We start from the raw sequence: 18,212 nt of genomic DNA, 5'->3' as shown, positions 1-18,212 counted from the left end.
TTTAAAGGTTGTCCCTGCTCCAAATGAAATGTTGGTAGTCAGAATATTTCCTCCCACAGTTTTCATTATCCACTTCCTGTTGAAGGGAACAAAAAACGGTTCTTTGAAGACTCCAATTTCCTCTCTCTCTCTCTCTCTCTCTCTCTTGTCTGTCTTTCTCACCAGCAACATACTTCTGCTTGATTCCCAGCCAAAGTTTCCGCTGAGAAAGCAGACAAAGAAAGACCAGGTTTGGCACAGTCACACCAGGCCAGCACTGCTCCTCGCCCACCCTCCATGTAGCTCTCCCGGAAGGGTCCAGTGACCCCTCTGCCACACAATCTCCAGCTGCACTGCTCCATTGGCTCCGTTGTTCTTTGATGCTTTTCCAGTTCCCTTTAATCAGGTTTTGCTAAGTAGAAATATTGGGAGTGGATCAAAAAGGTGTATGTGTGGGCTGTCCTACGCTCTGGTCAAGGGGTCTCTGTGCCAGAAGGTGGGGAAAACAGCGGGAAGGGCACCAAGGAATTTTCAAAAGCCCCGCGGGAGCGTCTCTCCGCCAGCGCCCACCTGACGGGGGCAGGACCGAGCCGCGCCCACAGCGCCGCTGGGTTTCCGGAACTCCGTGCTGCAGGAGCTCGGTTTCCCCGGGTGGTCCCGGAAGAGCGCCGTGCGGAGGGCTCGGGGGCGCGGAGGGCTCGGGGGCGCGGAGGGGCGGGGCGGAGCGGGCAGCGCTTTGTTCCCGCTCGGCTCTCGCCTCCCGGCGCGCGGTGAGCGCCGGCCCTGAGTCGCGAGCCCTCGGGGCCCTCGGCGGGCTGCGGGCGCATCCAGGGCGCCCGGGTCTCCTCCCAGCGCATCCAGGGCGCCCGGGTCTCCACGCAGAGCTGGAGCTCTTGCGCCCGGCGCCACCCAGGCCCCGCCTCGCCCGGCGCGGAACCGGGGCAGCCAGCTGGGAGCCGCCGGGAGAAGAGGCAGGCGGAATGCGGGGCCCGCTCGGGATTCCGCAAAGGGAAAGGGAAAGCGAAAGCCGCGCGTCGGGCCGGTGACGCGGTGAAGGCGCCGCGCACTCCTCCAGAAGCAGGCGGTACCCGGACCTGCCTTCGCGGGCCTCCGGCCCAGCCCGGCACGCGGCAGCCATGGCCATCGCCCACCTGGCCACGGAGTACGTGTTCTCAGACTTCTTGCTGAAGGAGCCCACCGAGGCCAAGTTCAAGGGGCTGCGGCTGGAGCTGGCCGTGGACAAGATGGTCACGTGTATCGCTGTGGGACTGCCGCTGCTGCTCATCTCGCTCGCCTTCGCGCAGGAAATCTCCATAGGTGAGCCCGGGGACCGCGCGGAGGGGCGGCCTTGGCGGGGCGCCGTTACCTAGGGCCTTCCTGACCTGATCTGGAGGTGATTTTGTGGCACACTGGCCTGGGCACGGCCCAGGAAGTGCGCAAAGCTCTCCTGAGCATAAAGGTAGGGAAGAAAAGTGGCTTCAGATGTGAGCCTCATGTGCATTATTTGTACTTCAGTTCTTTTGTTCCTATTGCCACACTGATTTAACTGGTTTAGAGCTCTTGTCCCATACTTCTGTTACCCTTGCCTCCAGATTTACCCAAGAACACCTGTCAAGCCCCCTCCTGATATTTGCCCATTCATCTAAAATTTTGTGGCAGAGAACTTCTTGAGTGACTGAACGGAGGATCAGAAACCAAGTGCTCCATGAAAAGTGTGTTGTCTTTGATACTTGCTTCAGTTATGCAGGACTGTGAATAATAGGTAATAACCACTTGACAGGTGTTAGAGCCTCCACTTACATGTCTGGTGAATGTGAGATGAATATCCTTTGTTTAAATTCTCATTTCATCTTAACAGTTCTGTAAGGTTCGATCCTTTCTTTGGGAAGGATCCCATGTCTCAGTGGCTGGTCTTCCTCATCATCTGTTCTGCCTTACAGTAGAGGGGTGGGATGTGTTTGCATCAACAGGAAGGTAATGGAGGAAGGCTCTAACTGTTCTGGAGATGGGGCCAGGTGAGGCCTTAGACCAGCGGTGGTGCACCTTTTAGAGACCAAGTGTCCAAACTGCAACCCGAACCCCACTTTGTAAACATGAAGTGCCAACACTGGCCCTCCGTTTACTGTTATCCATTGCTTGGATGCTGGTAGAATGCTGGGATAACTTGGCTTACATGCCAACATAGGGCTGTATGTGCCCACTGTGGCATGAGTGTCATAGAGTCATCACTACTGGGCTAGACCTCTGGGAAAGCTTATGTCAGTGCATGGGTGGGAGCTGGATAAGAAGAGATGAGACCATTTCCCAGATTTTGAGATGGCAGACAATATTATATATTCTGGGAAAAGGAGAGGCAGAGACTGCTCGGCCAAGGCAGGAAGATTAGTCAGGATTTCTGGGATCTGAGAGCAAATGTGGACCACAGAATAGAACAGCACAGACTGGCAATCCCAAGTGTAGGGAGAGGACAGACTGAACGGAAACAGCACTTAAATTCTAGAGAGATGGTGACATGCAGGGTCTGAGTGTAAAGGGGAGGGGAAAGAGTGGAGCTAATAAGACATCATTGAGGTCTTGTACATGAATGAATGGTGCCAAGAAGGGAAGAAAAATTATTTCTGAGAGATCAAGAAGCACTAGTGGGTGTGTAGATTTTAACAGGGCGCAAAGAACTGATTGAATTTGTTGAGAATGGAGAATGGAGGTGTTGTTGATGCAAATACTGAAGTTGAGGGAGAGTTAAGTAGTAAAGGGTGATGAGTTTGACTTTATGATCAGCAGCACAAAGTTGTTCAGTGTGACGGGAGGTTGCCAAATAGTTGTAGGAAGCAAGTTTTCATTTTTTCCAATACTTGGGGAGGCATAGTCATTGGGGCTTCCTTTGGTCTTCTTGATAATAGGGAACTGAGGCTTCCAGCAGAAAGGGAAACCACCAAATTGCATTGGTCCTGGAGATAAACCTCTCCTCTCAGAAAATACTCTTTGGGTACTGGCTGTGTGCTGAACCAAGTGACAGGTGCCACAGACCCAGAAATGAGTAAAGCATAGTCCCCTGTCTTGGACACCTGGTAGAGGCAGAGAGTCAGGAGGGGGAATCTGGTCAGCTCCACTCTGGTGTACCTCCTCCGGGTATTCCTGGGTTAACTCTACCATGAGGGCCTTAGATATTACCACGTTCGTGACTGGGAGACATTTTGTGGGGTCAGGAGTGGGTTTACCCAGCAAGAGTTTGAGCTTATGGTGTGTCTGTAGCGTGGTAGTGCTTTGAGATTTGGAGACGTGGTCCTGTGTCCACCCTGTGGGAGTTTACTCATAGATGGGCACTAGAATGGACGTGCTAGCAGGTAACATCATTCACCAGTGTTTGGTTCATTGGCAAGACAGGTGTTGAACTCTGAGCACGGACAAGGTGAAGATTGGCAGGTTCCTGGGTGAAGAACTGCCAGAGATATCTCCGTGTCTTCTAAAGTACTTTAGGAATTCCAAAGACAAGACAGACTTGTGGGATGCAGTGGACAGAGCCAGGAGGCCTATCAGAGTGTACCTTTACATCAAACCAGAGGAAAGGAGAGAGGAGGTATATGAGATCCTGTCATGCAGTATTAAAATTTGCGTAATTTAGTTATATGCCCTCGGACAAAGTCAAACAAACTAAAAAGAGAAATAGAGTCATAATAACAGAGTAGAGTAATTTAAATGGATGGGGTACTTTGCCCACCTGATTGGTCGTTGAATGGAGAAGTGTGAAACAGCCCACAGACTCCAGGTGAGGCTCTTTCCTCCCTCTCCTGATAACTGCATTCTATCCTTGTAGTGTCTGGTATACTCTCATGGTTGTATTTTATATCTTGCATTATATCCTGACCAGGTGGCTGCCTCATCTACAAATAATCTTTTATTGAATCCTGGGAGCTAGATCATAGCCATAGGAGCCTCTCTGCAGACATTTGCTGAAGGAAAGGTGATAGCTTTGGGGATCATCAGATAGTTACTGAGCCAGGTGTGAATGGTGCTGGTCTTTGGCTGTTGGATAAACTCCAGACACGGAATCTGTCCCTAGGGGACATGATCCAATGGAGAAGTTAGGCACACAACCCTGCCAATACAAGATTCACAGGATCTGGGAGATGTCAGAGGTATTGTATGTACTAAAATCTGCCGAGTGGGGAGGCAGAAAAGGGATTTTTTTCAGATAGCAAAGGATCAGGGAAAGGTCAGGGTAGAGAAGAATTGGAGTTGTACTCCGAGGCAGGATTCCAAGGATATGAAGCTACAATAGCAGAAGTGGAGAAGTGTGAGGCAGTGCGGGCCTATCTGAACTTGATGGGGGCGGTTGCACAGAAAGGTGAGAGTCAAAGTCAGTATGCAGGTGCTCAGAGGGAAGTGGGTACAGGAACTCACCTTGCTTTTCAATCTGTGTTGGTGCATATGTCTAACATTAGAAATGAAATCACCTTTAGAATCATTAGACATCTCTTTTCCACTGAAATTTATAAGCTAGTATATTTATAAGATAGTCAATTGTGACTAAAATCACCACTTCACTGGGGCTGTCTCTGGCCTCTTTGCCTTTGCAGCAGCTCACACAAGCCCAGCACTGTTAGTGGGCATTGATGTGGGGCCAGGAGGCTGATGCGGATCAAGGTAGGGGCTGACAGCAGAGGGAACTCTGCATTACTGACCTTGCCCTGCCCATGGATTGTAGGTCATCAAAGAAGCCATGTGGTGTAGAGAGGCAGAATGGCCTTGGTGCTGCACTCAGAGTAGAAGGTGGGTCTGGTGACATTTAGTCCTGGCCCCTATGAAGATGTGAATTGTGGGTAGAACACTCCCGATGGACTGATTAGGTGATCTCTTAACTTCTGTGTTGTGGCTGGTATTTTGAAGCCTTCCTCTGAGTTACTAACAGCTAGGTTGCATATAAGGACTCAAGTGTGCACCTGATCTGGTTGGGCCTGATATGTCTACTTAGCTCTCCCAAAATTCTGTGGGTCCAGCTCCCCATAGGTGTGTACGTGGATGGATCCTATTGCATATTCCTGAGATACTGCAGAAGACAGTTTAAATTGTGACCCAGCTGGAAGGCTCTGTGATGGGGGTCAGAAGGAAGAATCAGCATTGATTGGTCTCACCAGCCTCCCTTTTCCCCTTCCCTGACTTTGTATCGATCTCCCATTCAGCATGTGCTCTGCAAGAACTTAGGAGATGCTAAAGCACGTGGAGACCTCTCCTGAGTTGTCCCCAGGAAGGTGGCTGCCCGAGGGAAAGGACGAGGAGAACCAGTCACTTGAGTCCAGTCCAGTGTCCTCTGACCAGTGTGATCCTATGTGTCAGGACAGTTGTGCTCAGATGTCTGCCTCTAATAAAGGATGTATAGGGTGCGTATCATCCTGGGAGGGAAGCAAATTTCCCATTGTACTTATAAGCTTAGTTATATGCTAAATACCTCGAATTCCATTTTGGGGGGGATATTTTTGTTTGAAAGATTAGTGTTCCAAACACTGAAGGGCTGCCCTGGGGAAGAAAAAGGTATGATTTTGTTTTGCTCAGGTACCACCTGTCCGACACCTTTCTGAACTGATTTTAAATAAATCTTTGGAAGTATCCTCAGGCCGCTTTTCAGCAAGTATCACCTAGCTAAGCGGATTGATTCTTTTTAGAGTTTTCTATAAGGGGCTAGTACTTCAGGTTTCCTGTTACAGCATGTCCTCAGTTTACTCAGAACCCAAGAGCCAAGAGAAGACACATTCTGTGCAGAGAAGGCTGCTGTCACACAGGTCTTTTAGCATGTAAATATCTTCCTTGTTTTTGGTGTACACAATTTAAGTAGTATCTAGATACATTCTTATGGTAAAGGATTTATAAACCTCCTGTACCACTTGCTAGAAGTAACCACAATAGACACTTTGCACAATATTACTGTACCATTTTTGTGTTCATAGAACTTACTATATAACTTATGTAATAATTATAAAGAAAATATTTGTTTTAAAGAAATAGAGTCATGCCATAGTAGATTGCTTTTCTTCGCTTGACACTCTTTCTAGATTTCTACACTTATATCTGTTTGTACATAAATCTTTACATAAGCTTCCCTCCTGCCAGCATTGAAAGGGAAGGAGATGAGAATAGGATCAGTTTTCAGAAAGATGAAATCGTTTTCCACGATGGATTTATTTTCTTGAGTTTCCAAGTAAGTGGAGATAAACAGCACCCAGGGCATGTCAGTTTAGGTTCCCCATTCATTTAGAATGCTGCTGTCAGTGGTTTAGAAGGATAATTTTGATGGACTGTCATTTTAAAGAAAGAAATGACCCATTTTAGGAGTACAGTTGCAACTTCTATCTGAACTTCTTCATAGATGGTCTCATCATCGGCTGTAAGTTTCCCTCCAGACAGAAGTTAGGTAATTACTTGTATTAATTATTAGTTGAACTCTGTCTCCCCTCTGGCTATAAACTCTTTAAGGTAGGAACCGTCTCTTCTTGAAACTAAGCAACTGGTAAAGTTTGTGCAAATGAACAGGGATGTCAGTAGGATTTTAGAATTTTTGGATACTGATATTCACTCTAATAGGAATTTTTTGTGTATTCAAAGAGTTGATATTTTTAAAAAATTCCATCAAAAGCACTTAAAAATTCTGTGTAGTCTCATTGAAGCCAGTTAGAATAATCTAATAGACCAAGAATTATGAAATAGCAGATAATAAAGGAACACTTAGTAATGATGAAAAGCAATTTAAAAACATACTAGCGCACCTAAAAGAAGAAAATATTTGTAGTATCAGAATTCAATTAGCTTTGAAATTTGTTTATAGTGAGTTTTGTTGAGGTCTATTTTTTGTCAAAAGTGTACATATTTTAATTTTTTCAGTTTCATTAATATGATTTGACAGCTCATTCTCAGAGCAGATTAATGTCCATTTGTTTTTTCCTAATCATATTTAATCATTTTATGTAAACGTTTACCACATCAATCTGTTGATTTTTTGATGGGAGGTCAAGACTAGAATTCCTTTATTGTCATTTACTGCAGACTCAGTTCTGACTGATCCCTTATCATATAGTCCACTTGTAGGTAAGTGAGGCTATTTGTATTGTTTTGCATGTAGAGCTGTTAATTTTTATAAAAGTACCTGACCATGCCATTATTGCTGTTATGATTGTTTTTCTAGATATTAGGAGGTACCCGAGTATAATGAATATTTTTATATATATGAGTGTATTTATTTAAATAAATGTAATCATTCATCATCAATCAATATTGGAACCATGAGTGATGAAACTGAAGCTCAGCAGTTACAGTGACTTGCATGCCTATGACAGTTTCTGTATCTCTTTAGGAAATTAATTCTTCACAGTATATCACATATTTAAAAATTATTGAATTATAGGAGAAGGTCCATTATTAACATTATTGGGAACTTGTCAGATTATCTCAACTGTTGTGCATTTTTTTGTGTGTGATAGTGCTGAGGAATACTCTATGTCTGTACACTGGGGTGTCTTTAAGGTCACCTCCTTTTGAAATTCTCTCCCTGCTGCTACTGATACAGGATCTCCAAATAATACAGGGGAAATATTGTAAGTCCCAACCTGCTAGATGTCTGATATGCCGAGTTTGTTTTCCCGGAAGTCAAAGAATGAATTCTAAGTAACAACAGAGGTTAAGAGTAGGAAAATTTTATTGGAGTAAAGGAATAGGAAATAGGAATAGCTCCTGAGAGACAGGAGGACTCCTGAATGGGTTGCCAATAAGCCTGCTTCTCTAAGGAAGTTTTATAGAGCAAAATCATGATCAACCATTTAAGATTACTAGTATAGCTGCTTAGGTAATACAGATCCAGTGGGGAAGTAAATCACATAGCAAGTGTGCAGGGATGACGTTATTAACCTTAATGATCTATAGTTTTAGTCTTACCTTCTTAGTTTTAGTAGTTTTGTTTTTGTTTTTTGTTTTTTTTTTTTTTGTGGGTAGAGGTCAGCCCCAGCGGGAAGATTGCCTCCCACCACTCCAGTGCTGTAGCAGCGGAGTGAATTTTTAAAGTTAATTTAAACTTGTTAAATGTTCCTTATCTCTGTGTCTATTTGTCTGTGTGTGCTGCTGTTGAAGGTCAGATAAGGGGAAAATTAAAGTCCTCTTTTGATTGTGCCCTAATCTCAGTCTCTTCCCTAGAGGTAGCTAGTCTACTGTTTAGTGTATGTGCTTTTATACTCTTGGTGTGTTCCTACAGAAAACACTATTTTATCAGCATTCTTACATTATAACTTTTTTTTGAGATAAGGTATAGCTATATAATTCAGGCTGGCCTTGCACTGATTTATGGTGATCCTCCTACCTCAGCCTCCCAAGTGTTGGGATTACAGGTATGCACCACACCCAGCTACATAATTAACATTTTTAGACAAATATCCTTGTTTTGCAGCTGGATTATTTATCTTTAATGTGACCTAGACATATTTTCTTTATTAGTGTGTGTAGATCACCTCATCCTTTTAAGATGTGAATTAACTATCCATAGGATGGTCTGTCTCAGCTCACTTACTTGTACCATTAATGGATGTGTATGTTCCTTCCACCTTTTTGTGCTACAAACAGTGGTTCAGTGAATACCCTTATATGTGTCACTTTGTGCAAAACATACTCCTCTAGAGTAGTGGAGCTCCAATTTTGGTTACAGGAACCCTTTATGCTCCTAAAACTTTTTAGGAATCCAAAAGGCTTTTATATCTGTTGATACATATATTAGGAATTAAAACAGAAAATTTTAAAAGCTAATTAAAAATAAAAAGCCCCTTGCATGTTAACATAGATATTATACAGTAATGTATTCCTCAATTCAAAATAACCTCAAAAACAAAAATTTAGAAAGAACTATTATTTTTCATCTTTTCAAATCTATAACAGGACCACTGATACTCTCATTTGTTTTTCATGTATTATATTGTGATGTCCCACGTTGATAGCCTCTTGAAAATTCCCTTTGTATGCTCACAAAAGAATGAGAATATAAAAGCAAGTAACAGTGTTACTGTGAATTAAAATTGCAGACTTCCTTTTGCAAAAGAATCTCCTTTCTAAGGATGTCAGGCCACACTCTTGAGAACCACTGCCCTGAAGTTAGATTCCAGGATCAAGTTTGAAGCCAGAGAGTCAAAAGGGATGCACATTTTAAATTGAAAAAAATACTTCCAGAGGCGCTTCAGAATACATTTTGAATTTTTAATTTGCTATTCTGGTGATTGAAGTGACATCTGAAGGTCTCGGTTTGTAATTCTCTATGAACTCGGGTTCCTTAAGACATATTTCTGGGCTTTCTTCACCAGTTTTGTTAGTATCCGACGTCTTGCTTCCCTTCCAGCTGCCTACTCATCCCTTTTATCCTGAAGTGTTCGAGCCTAGAGAGACTGACAGCTCTCAGGATGTTCTTGGTTTATGAAATCCTTCTTCCTGCCCCTCTGAAATCCATCTTAGTCCATTCCTGTATCCACTTATGTTTTTAGCCAATTCATAGATTATGAGAATATCATTTACTAGAAAATATGGAAAGATTTTATAAAGTCTTAGTTAACATCTGCTTGATATTTTATGCTCTAGTGTAAAAGTTTCAAGTTCGTATGAAGCATAGCAGCTCCCAAAGGCTGCCTTTTAGAGAGAACAGCTCTTCCTCAGCCTTGCCTTGATGGGTAAGGCCCAGTCCGCTTTCTGGCAGCCACAAGTTTTTCATTTGCAGAACAGATGGTGGTTGCATTAAGTAAGAGATTATGTGGAAAGAGGCCAGACACAGAGTTGGTATTCAATAAATGTTGGTTGGTGTTGAGTTGAGGGTAAATCAGGTTTCTCAGATTTGAAGCTGCCTTGCCAAACTGTGAGCCATGAGTAGACCTGAGGTAGACTCAGCTCCTCCGGAGCCCCCTCTCAGAGTCAGAGTCACTCAGTAGTCTCTGGAGGCTCAGCTGAATGAGTCTGGGTAATGGTGACTGTAACTTTCCTCCCTCTGTCCCTCATATTCTAGGAGGAAAAAGAACCCAGGACCCATAGCCTGACTATTATTACCTTCTTCTCACTAATAAGGCTTCATTCTTTTTCTGAAAACACTCTCAGCTTTTGTGTTCTGTTTGTTTCCTTCTTGAGCACATTGAAGTGAATAAAGGAATAGAAAGTTGTTGCCTTTTTAAGAACTGAGAGACCACTGCCTGTTCAACAGCGAGGAACAGCTGTGTGGCTCATGTGAGAGAAGGCATCTCCCCTGGGATCAGAAGAATCACCCTGTGACATGAGAGTAGTGGACTAAAATTAGGTATCTTACGAACTTCTCTGCCCTTCTGACTCAGAACTATAGTTCACACCCACCTTACGATACTGATTCCTTTTGGTCTTTTCTCTCCATTTGTTTAGGTTCTCATTGGAAAGGTACCCACTGATCGCTGTGCCTATCAGTTAAGAAGCAGGCATGGTCCCAGGAGGCAGCAGCCTTGCAGGGGTAGTGCTTCTCCAACAGTGCTGGAATTCTGGCTGGGATAGGTGCTTTAGAATATGGGGAGCCTTGTCCAACCTGAGCCTTAGAAGTGCCTTTGCTAGGGAAACTTAAGCAGAGTGACATGATATTATGTATGTAGCCTCCTAGAGGCTACATGCTGTACAGAAATGGGAGGACAATCATTGTTAGAGTGACTTGCTGAACAGGGAGGAAGAATGAATCATGTAAAGAGATGAGCAGGATCTGATCATGGAGAAACTTGGATTTGGATTTTAGAGTTTATCCAAAAATTAGTCAGAGGACTTTTAGCTATGAACATCTTAAAATCCCTCCCGAGTTACTTGGTGGAGAAGGAGTAGATGTGGAGAGAGTAGTTAAAGGCCACTATTTTCAGGCATATGTGCACTTTGAGGACAGCAGCATTATGTATACCCTAGAGTTGCCACAGTACATTATATTGGACAGATTTTTCAAAAAAAGCTTATCAGGGGTCATTGCTGGGGCTCCTCCGGCATTCCTGGTGCCTCTCTGCTATGCCTAGGTCATTGGAGTTGATTTGGGACGAACCTGAACTGGTCACCTGTGAGTGTGCCCTGGAGTTTCATGATTGCTTTGGGAGCCCAGCCAGTATAAAGCTGGACCTGGTGTAGGGTGACTGTTGTCTCATGTGGGCCCTAGCAGTTGGCCTTTGTTACTTGGCAGAGCCTGTCTGTTGAAAGTTTGTGAGAAGCTGGGAATCTTGGAGGGCCTGGCTGGATGGATCTGAACAGGTGGAAGGTGTCGCCATGGGGAATACTGCCAGGGATCTCAGCACTTAGGCAGTCACTGCTGATGTCCTCCCTTTTCCTTTGGACCAGTATTAACTGTATTTTGATGCACCTGCGTGCTAGATCAACTAGGTGTGATATTTTTTCATGGCCCCAATTCCTTAAAACATATTTTATTTTCCCAGTTAGGACAGACTGTATGGAATATGCAGTACTGAAGATGTAAAGTTTTGGAGCTTGACTGCCTGGGAATCCTAGTACATAACAGATTCAATATGATGCCCTGGAGAACTCATCAGCAAAAGGGGTCATAGTAGAACCTCCTAGGGGATAGCTGTGAATGAATTAACATGTGTGAAGTGGCATAGCAATTGCTGGAGCTTAGGGTTCTAGCTTCGAACCCATGTTGTTTTTGCTGTCAGCTGGACTGTACTCCAGGGATGGGTGTCCTAAACAGGATAACTACTCCAAAGACTCAAGATATTTTTCATGCACTCAGTGCAGGTTAGCTACTAAGTATGCCCCTACTTTTTATAACCCTTTACAGAAGCCCCGGCCCATAATGGTCAGATAATGTACCTGGACCTACACAGGGAATGACTAGAGTGCAATTCCTGTTCCAAAGCCTGTATTCTTGGCCACCACTATGTCCTGTTGGGCATTTAGTTTTTATGTGTACAAAGGAGCAACGGAGTGAGAGTGAGCTTGTATATATCTCAGCTCAGAGGCTGCAGATTTGTGCTAGGTCTCTAGCTCTTCTGTCATGGAATCATTCTATTTCTTGAACTGCTACCAGAGAAGATCCCTCAACCCAGCTCAATCCTGCACCCCAGCTAGTCTTCAGCACATGAACTACAGTACTGAAGATGCTGAAACAAGGTTTGCTTGTCCTTCCACCCTGCAGAGGCCTCCTCCTTGCTGTTCATTGCATCAAGTCAGGGTTCTAGCTTCAAACCCATGTTGTTTTTGCTGTCAGCTGGACTGTGCTCCAAGGATGGGTGTGCTAAATGGTATAACTACTCCAAAGACTCAAGATACTTTTCATGCTATTTTCCTCCTTCTCCCTTTGAACATGACCATCTGTTATATTCTTACACAACTTTTTAGTCTGTTATCATTAGCGATTTGTATTCTTAGTCTTCTTCACTGGATTGTCAGTTCTTGGAGGGCAGAGACCAATCCCCACTTATCTTTGACTCTTGTAGTACTATGTATAGTAGGCACCCAGCAAATGTTTAGCAGTTAAGCTCAGCGGTGTAGAAGTCTGAGTGCCTTTGGGAAGAATGGCTGTGCTCCGTTGTCTTATTTGGAAATGGGAAGAATGGATCCCACAGAAGGGCAAGAGTCCTTGGCTGCCATTGGTATGCTGCAGGTGCAGTAGCTTATGGTAGTAAATACGCTACTGTGAAGAAAAGTTTGAAAGTCCCTTTTCTTTTTGGAGGTGACTTGAAAATAAAGAGCATTTGCCACTTTGCCGTATACATCTATCACGTGGGATTCATGATGGTCTATTTAGAATGCCCTTGTGTTTGCAAAGAATCTCATGACCAGTTGTCTGCATAATGGTAACAGTCCTTGTAAGTGCTTTTCATTTTGTTGTGGTCACTATTCTGATTCAGTACCAAATTACATGTTCAAGCCCTTCTTCTATACAGAAGAGTTTCTTTGTTTCTGAAACTGCAATTCTAGCTTTTAAAAGGCATCTTTAAGAGCGATGATGTAAAAAGACTGAGTCTTTTAAAGTCACTGTTCTGAGTTATTCAAAGGCTGCTTTTGTGGTGTGTTTTTTCTAGAGTTTTAGATAATAACATTTTTTAAAAAACAGTATGTAAATGAGAAATTAAATAGTTACAAGTATGCTAAAGAAAATAATACAGGATATGACAGAAGAGCCCTTTGTATTTGTATCATGGTGCCTGACACATAGAAATAAAAAGATCCTAGCTACCATTTATTGAGATCTAACTGGACACTGGAATCATGGCTAGTACTTTAATGCTTATAGGAATTTTACAAGGTTTTGTCAGTGAGAAAAGTTAGGGTTAGAGAGTTAAGTAACTTGCTAGGAAGTAAAAGAAAACCCAAGTTTACTGAATATAATGGGATGATTTTTTAAAATGACATTGAAGAAAATAATTTATAAAGACTTCCCTGATTTTTCCCTGTGTTTGCATGCTGCAGTTTATCCCCATATCCCCAAGAGTGGGCTTCTTTGTTGTTTTCATACGAATTAGGACTCTGTCAGTGAAAACTCAGCGAACAGTAACTTTGTTCTAACACTTTATTTAAAGGCATCTATCATAGTTGCCCCTTAGCCATAGCAGCCTGTTCCTTTAACGTCTTTCTTGCCCTGGTCCCCACCCCACCCTTGGCAGTAGTTTTTGTAGCATTTGTTTCTTATGTTTGTGTTGGGACTATCCAGTTTCTCCCAAACTATTTTATGATGCAAAGCCTAACTCCAAACACATTTCCTCTGCAGACATGTGATTGGTCTGGGATTACTACAAGTATTTATCTTCTGTCTTTCACATGTCACATTCCTATTGTGACATTTTTGGTAATATTTTTTTCTATCTTGCCTTCCCTTTCATGAGTCCAGCCTCTGTCCATACCCAGTGACATCTGTGTCAGCACTCACCACCATCTAACCAATAGTCATTCTGACTCTACACCAGCTAGCATTAAGTGCTCTGGGTAAGATCTCTACATGTGAACTGTTGAGTGTAGGTCTTACTGGTTTTGTAGTATTTGATAATAACTTTAATGAACTTGGGCTTAGAGCTCAGAACTAGATGCCAGTAGATGGATGTTGGCTCTTTCCTGGTGTTTCTTGTGTATTAGCCAGTCTTGCTTTCTGCAGTATCTAGTCATTTCCACCCAACCCCAGGTCTACCTTTACTTTCTTTCTTCCTTGATGTCATTTCCAGGTATCATGGTGTTGGACAAAGAGTATGACCACACACTCAAGGTTGAATTGTACCCTGCCAGTTACTATTAGTATTAGTATTAATATTAGTGTTAGTATTGACTTATTAACTTACCCTCTCTGAACCTCTTTCTTCATCTGTAAAATAGAGTCATGAGAGTTCAAGGATTTCTTTTTTCAGACTGAAGCAGAGTATGAAATTCTAATCTAATAGTAGTGTTCAGTAAGTACTGTGTCTTTTTCAGATAGGTGATTCTGTGTTGGGAAGAAGCTCATAGATGATCGGTACTTAGGGAAATGATGTTGCATAAATTGAGAGTCTGTTAGTTCATGTGATTATTTTTTTCAAGCATGTGAATGATTTGTACCATCAAGTAAGAACATTGGATGGAGCAAACTGAAGAGAAGTATAGAATGCACTTGATGTAATATTTACACTCTTGAAAATTTTCCTCACAAGGCCTCTTATTTCACAGAGGATAAAAAGGAATTTCATAATACAGAGACCTGCAGACAACACTGTAACCAGCTTGATCACTGTAGATGACACTACCAGTCGTGGGACAAGTCCTAAGGAAAACCACAGCCTTTGTGTATCAGTCAGTGTTCCTTTAGAGAAACAGGTATAACATGAAATATACACATGTGTAAGAAATTATAAGCTTGGCTTACGATGGTCACCCACAGAAGTGTGCAAAGGATGTTTGCACACTGGAGACTGAAGGATTGAGTCCAATATCTGGGCTCACTGCAGTTGTAATGTGCAAGTCTGTGTCAGGAGGCCCATGAATCTGCCATGGAAGGCTAAAGAACTTATACCTGACAAGGCTGAAGACATTCATGCTGAACTGAATCAAACTTCTGAACAAATGGATTACTGTCTATGGAATGTTCACCCACAACATCAGAATACACTTGCTTCTGAGTCACACTCAGGATGTTCTCCAAAATAGACCACATAGTAGTTCACAGAAGTACATGCAAAGGAACTTAAATTATCCCATGCATATTATCAGATCATAGTGCAATGAAACTGGAAATCAATGGTAAAAGAAGTCAAAAGAACTTCACAAACATGTGGCAATTAAATAACATCCTCCTGAACACATAATGGGTCACAGATGAAATTAAAGAAATTAAATAGCATCTACAATTAAATGATAATGGCAGTACAACATACCACAATTTATGGGACGCAATGAAAGCAGTCAGTCCTGTGAGGAAAATTTATAGTGATGAATTCCCATATCACAAAAACTGAACAAGCCTAAATAAACAACCTTATATTGAGCCTCAAGTGTCTAGAAAATAAAGAACAAGAGAAGCCCAAAGCTCATATGAGATTTCCAGGCTTTATAGTACATTTATACAGGTTCTGTGGTTTAGATCTTCTGGGCATGTGAAGCCTGTGGAATCAATTCAGCAATGAATCTGGCAGGGTCTGGGCTTTTTTCTTTGTGGGTAAGTTTTTAATTACATCTTCAATTTCATTGACTGGTTTATTTAGATTTCCAGTTTCATTGCATTGATTCAGTTCTGATTTTTTGTTGTTGCTGATTTCTTGTCTAGTTGATCTGTCTATTTGTGAGTGTAGTGTGTTGAAGTTCCCTTTTATGATTGTATTAATGCTTGATTTTTGATGTTGGTTAGTATTTGTTTATGTAATTGGATGCACTGGTATTTGTTGCATATATATTTATTATTGTTACCTCTTCTTGTATTGTTGCCTTTACAAAGTTGTAGTAATCTTCTTAATCAGTCTTTGTGTTTCTTAATCAGTCGTGAACTAAAATCCACTTTGTCTACAAATAGATTGTATTACTTTTTTTCTGGTTTACGGTCTCATGGAATATTGTTTTCTGCCCTTTGACTTTCAGTCTATGAATTTCTTTTAGGATTTTTAATATGTTTCTTGTATGTAGTATATTGTTGGACCTTGCTTCTTGATCCAAGATCCTATTCTTCCAGTCTGTTTCTTCTTTTGTAAATGGAGACCATTTATATTGACAACTATAACTCTTATGTATTGACTTACCCTTGTCATGTTATTTTTCTGTTGTTTCCCTTTTATTCCTCTTTAAAAGCTAGCCTTACATGGTAGATTCATTCTGTTGGGTTCATGGAGTTGTAGTTCTTTTTTTCTCTTTATAAAATGCCCTTCAGAATATTTTTTTTTTGTCTTTTTCCTTTTTATTGGTACCAGGGATCAAACTTACGACTGCCTGCCTGCAAGGCAGGTGTTTATGCCGCTGAGCTAAATCCCCAGCCCCCAGAATATTTTGAAGTGCTGTTTTGGTGGTCATGAATTTCCTCAGGTTTTCTTTTGTCATGGAAGTATCTTATTTCTCTATCAATTTTGAAGGATGATTTTGTGGAGCACATCAGTATGAGTTGGAGGTTGTTTTCTTTCAGGGCTTGAAATACTTTAAAGCAAGCTCTCCTTGAGTTAAGGGTTTGTCTTGATAAGATTGCTGTGATTCTGATCACTTTCCTTTATAAGTCTTTTGTTTCTTTTCCCAAATAGCTTTTAATAGAGTGGACCCTTGACTTATGAACTCAATTCGTTCCTGAGCTTTAGTTGTAACTTAAGTTGTCAATTGAAGGCTTAGACTCCTCTACACAGCCTTCAAAGTCTATCTCCTATAATACAGGAAGATCTTAGTGTCCTTAGAGAGACACTGGCCCAGGATTTCTCAATTAACCCCATACAGGAATAGATGTTGTATTGTTCCTTGCAGAACTCTTTAAGGGTTAGGTCTGTATCTGCGACCATCTAAAAACACAAACAGCATTCGAGTCATACCAAGACTTTGGTTGTAAGTTGAAACTGAAATTCTAGTCATAAACCAAGTTGTTCATATGATAAGCAGTCCTAACTCCAGTGTACACTGTATTCTGTTTTGTGTTGAATTTCTGGAACCTTGATGTCTTGACTATTACATGACTTGATGTCTATTTTTTTTCTTAATTATGGCTAATTGGAAACTGTATGCCTCACTTATCTGTGTGTCAAATTGTTTTACCCTGCTTGGAAAGTTTTCTGCCATGACATCTGTGAAGAAGTCTTTTTGTTGTTGTTGTTACTTGTGCAATCTCATGCATTTTTCATTGACTCCAATCAATCTTTTGTTGTTGTTCTTTGTATTATAGAGCTACTATTGGATTAGTTTTTCATTGTTTCTTGCTATTTTTAAGAAATCTTTCTTTTCATGATCACCAACTGCAGTTCTGTCCTTTGCATCTGATACTCTGTCCTCACATTGGCTTGTTCTGCTACATATATGTCCAGTGGTTTTTAATCTCCTGGATGTCTGTTTAAGTCTATTTCATGGATGCTATTTCTTTCCTGTATTGTGTGTTCATGATTTCTATTATTTTCCTAAGTGCCTCTATTTTATTTTTTATTTTTATCTGGGTCTGCTCAAGAGTCACTAAGCATGTTTTCATTATGGTTACCATCTGTACAGTTACCTGAGAAATTATTTCTGGTTTGAATTTTTTATAGGTCCTCATCCCTCTGCTTTGTTGCTTCTACTATTACCACTTCAGGGATTCCAGATGAATAGCTTTCAGATTGTTCCACTTCACTGCCCTCTGGGTTTGCTTATAGTGAGCTGAGAATCTGGGGTTATATCTTGCATAAGTATCTTCTCATTTTTTATTTTTTTTTAAATTCCTGTTTCAATGCTTGCAAATTGCTTATGGCAAGTAGCTTTATTGCTAGTATTTCGAACCCTTAGGAAATGACTACTCAGAAATGTCTTCTTGACGTAGCTGGCTTTTGGGTTTTGAGTCTGTTACAGGATTCTACCTCTTCAATTTATTGGGTATGAGAAGTTGTTACCTACTTGGGGGCCTGATTTTTTGACACTGGCCTTGTATTATTGTTTATGACCCTTAGATATGTGTCTTGACATACTAGAAAGAGTAGCTGATAAGAACAGTTATGTAACTTTGGCTAAAGAAGTACAGTGAGCAATAACAGTAGCAATACATACAGCATAAAAAATGACAAACTGTGCTAACTATTAATTTGCCACCTTCAGCCATATGAACTAGA

At 41.8% G+C, this 18,212-nt stretch overlaps 1 protein-coding gene across 1 annotated transcript in view; it reads left to right on the top strand.

Annotated features, from left to right (window-relative positions):
• Positions 1 to 715: 715 nt before the first annotated feature.
• Positions 716 to 18,212, top strand: part of Panx1 (pannexin 1) — a 45,044-nt gene continuing 27,547 nt past the window's right edge. Inside the window, exon 1 of the mRNA XM_003468542.5 lies at positions 716 to 1,296. Coding sequence (XP_003468590.1) covers positions 1,116 to 1,296 — 181 coding nt within the window. The 5' untranslated portion in view covers positions 716 to 1,115. The remainder of the gene's footprint in view (positions 1,297 to 18,212) is intronic.

Source organism: Cavia porcellus, unplaced genomic scaffold, assembly GCF_034190915.1.
Source record: "Cavia porcellus strain 051 isolate PalLab524CR breed Dunkin Hartley unplaced genomic scaffold, mCavPor4.1 scaffold_9, whole genome shotgun sequence".
Lineage (NCBI taxonomy): Eukaryota > Metazoa > Chordata > Mammalia > Rodentia > Caviidae > Cavia > Cavia porcellus.
This window is presented reverse-complemented; position numbering and strand designations above follow the sequence as displayed.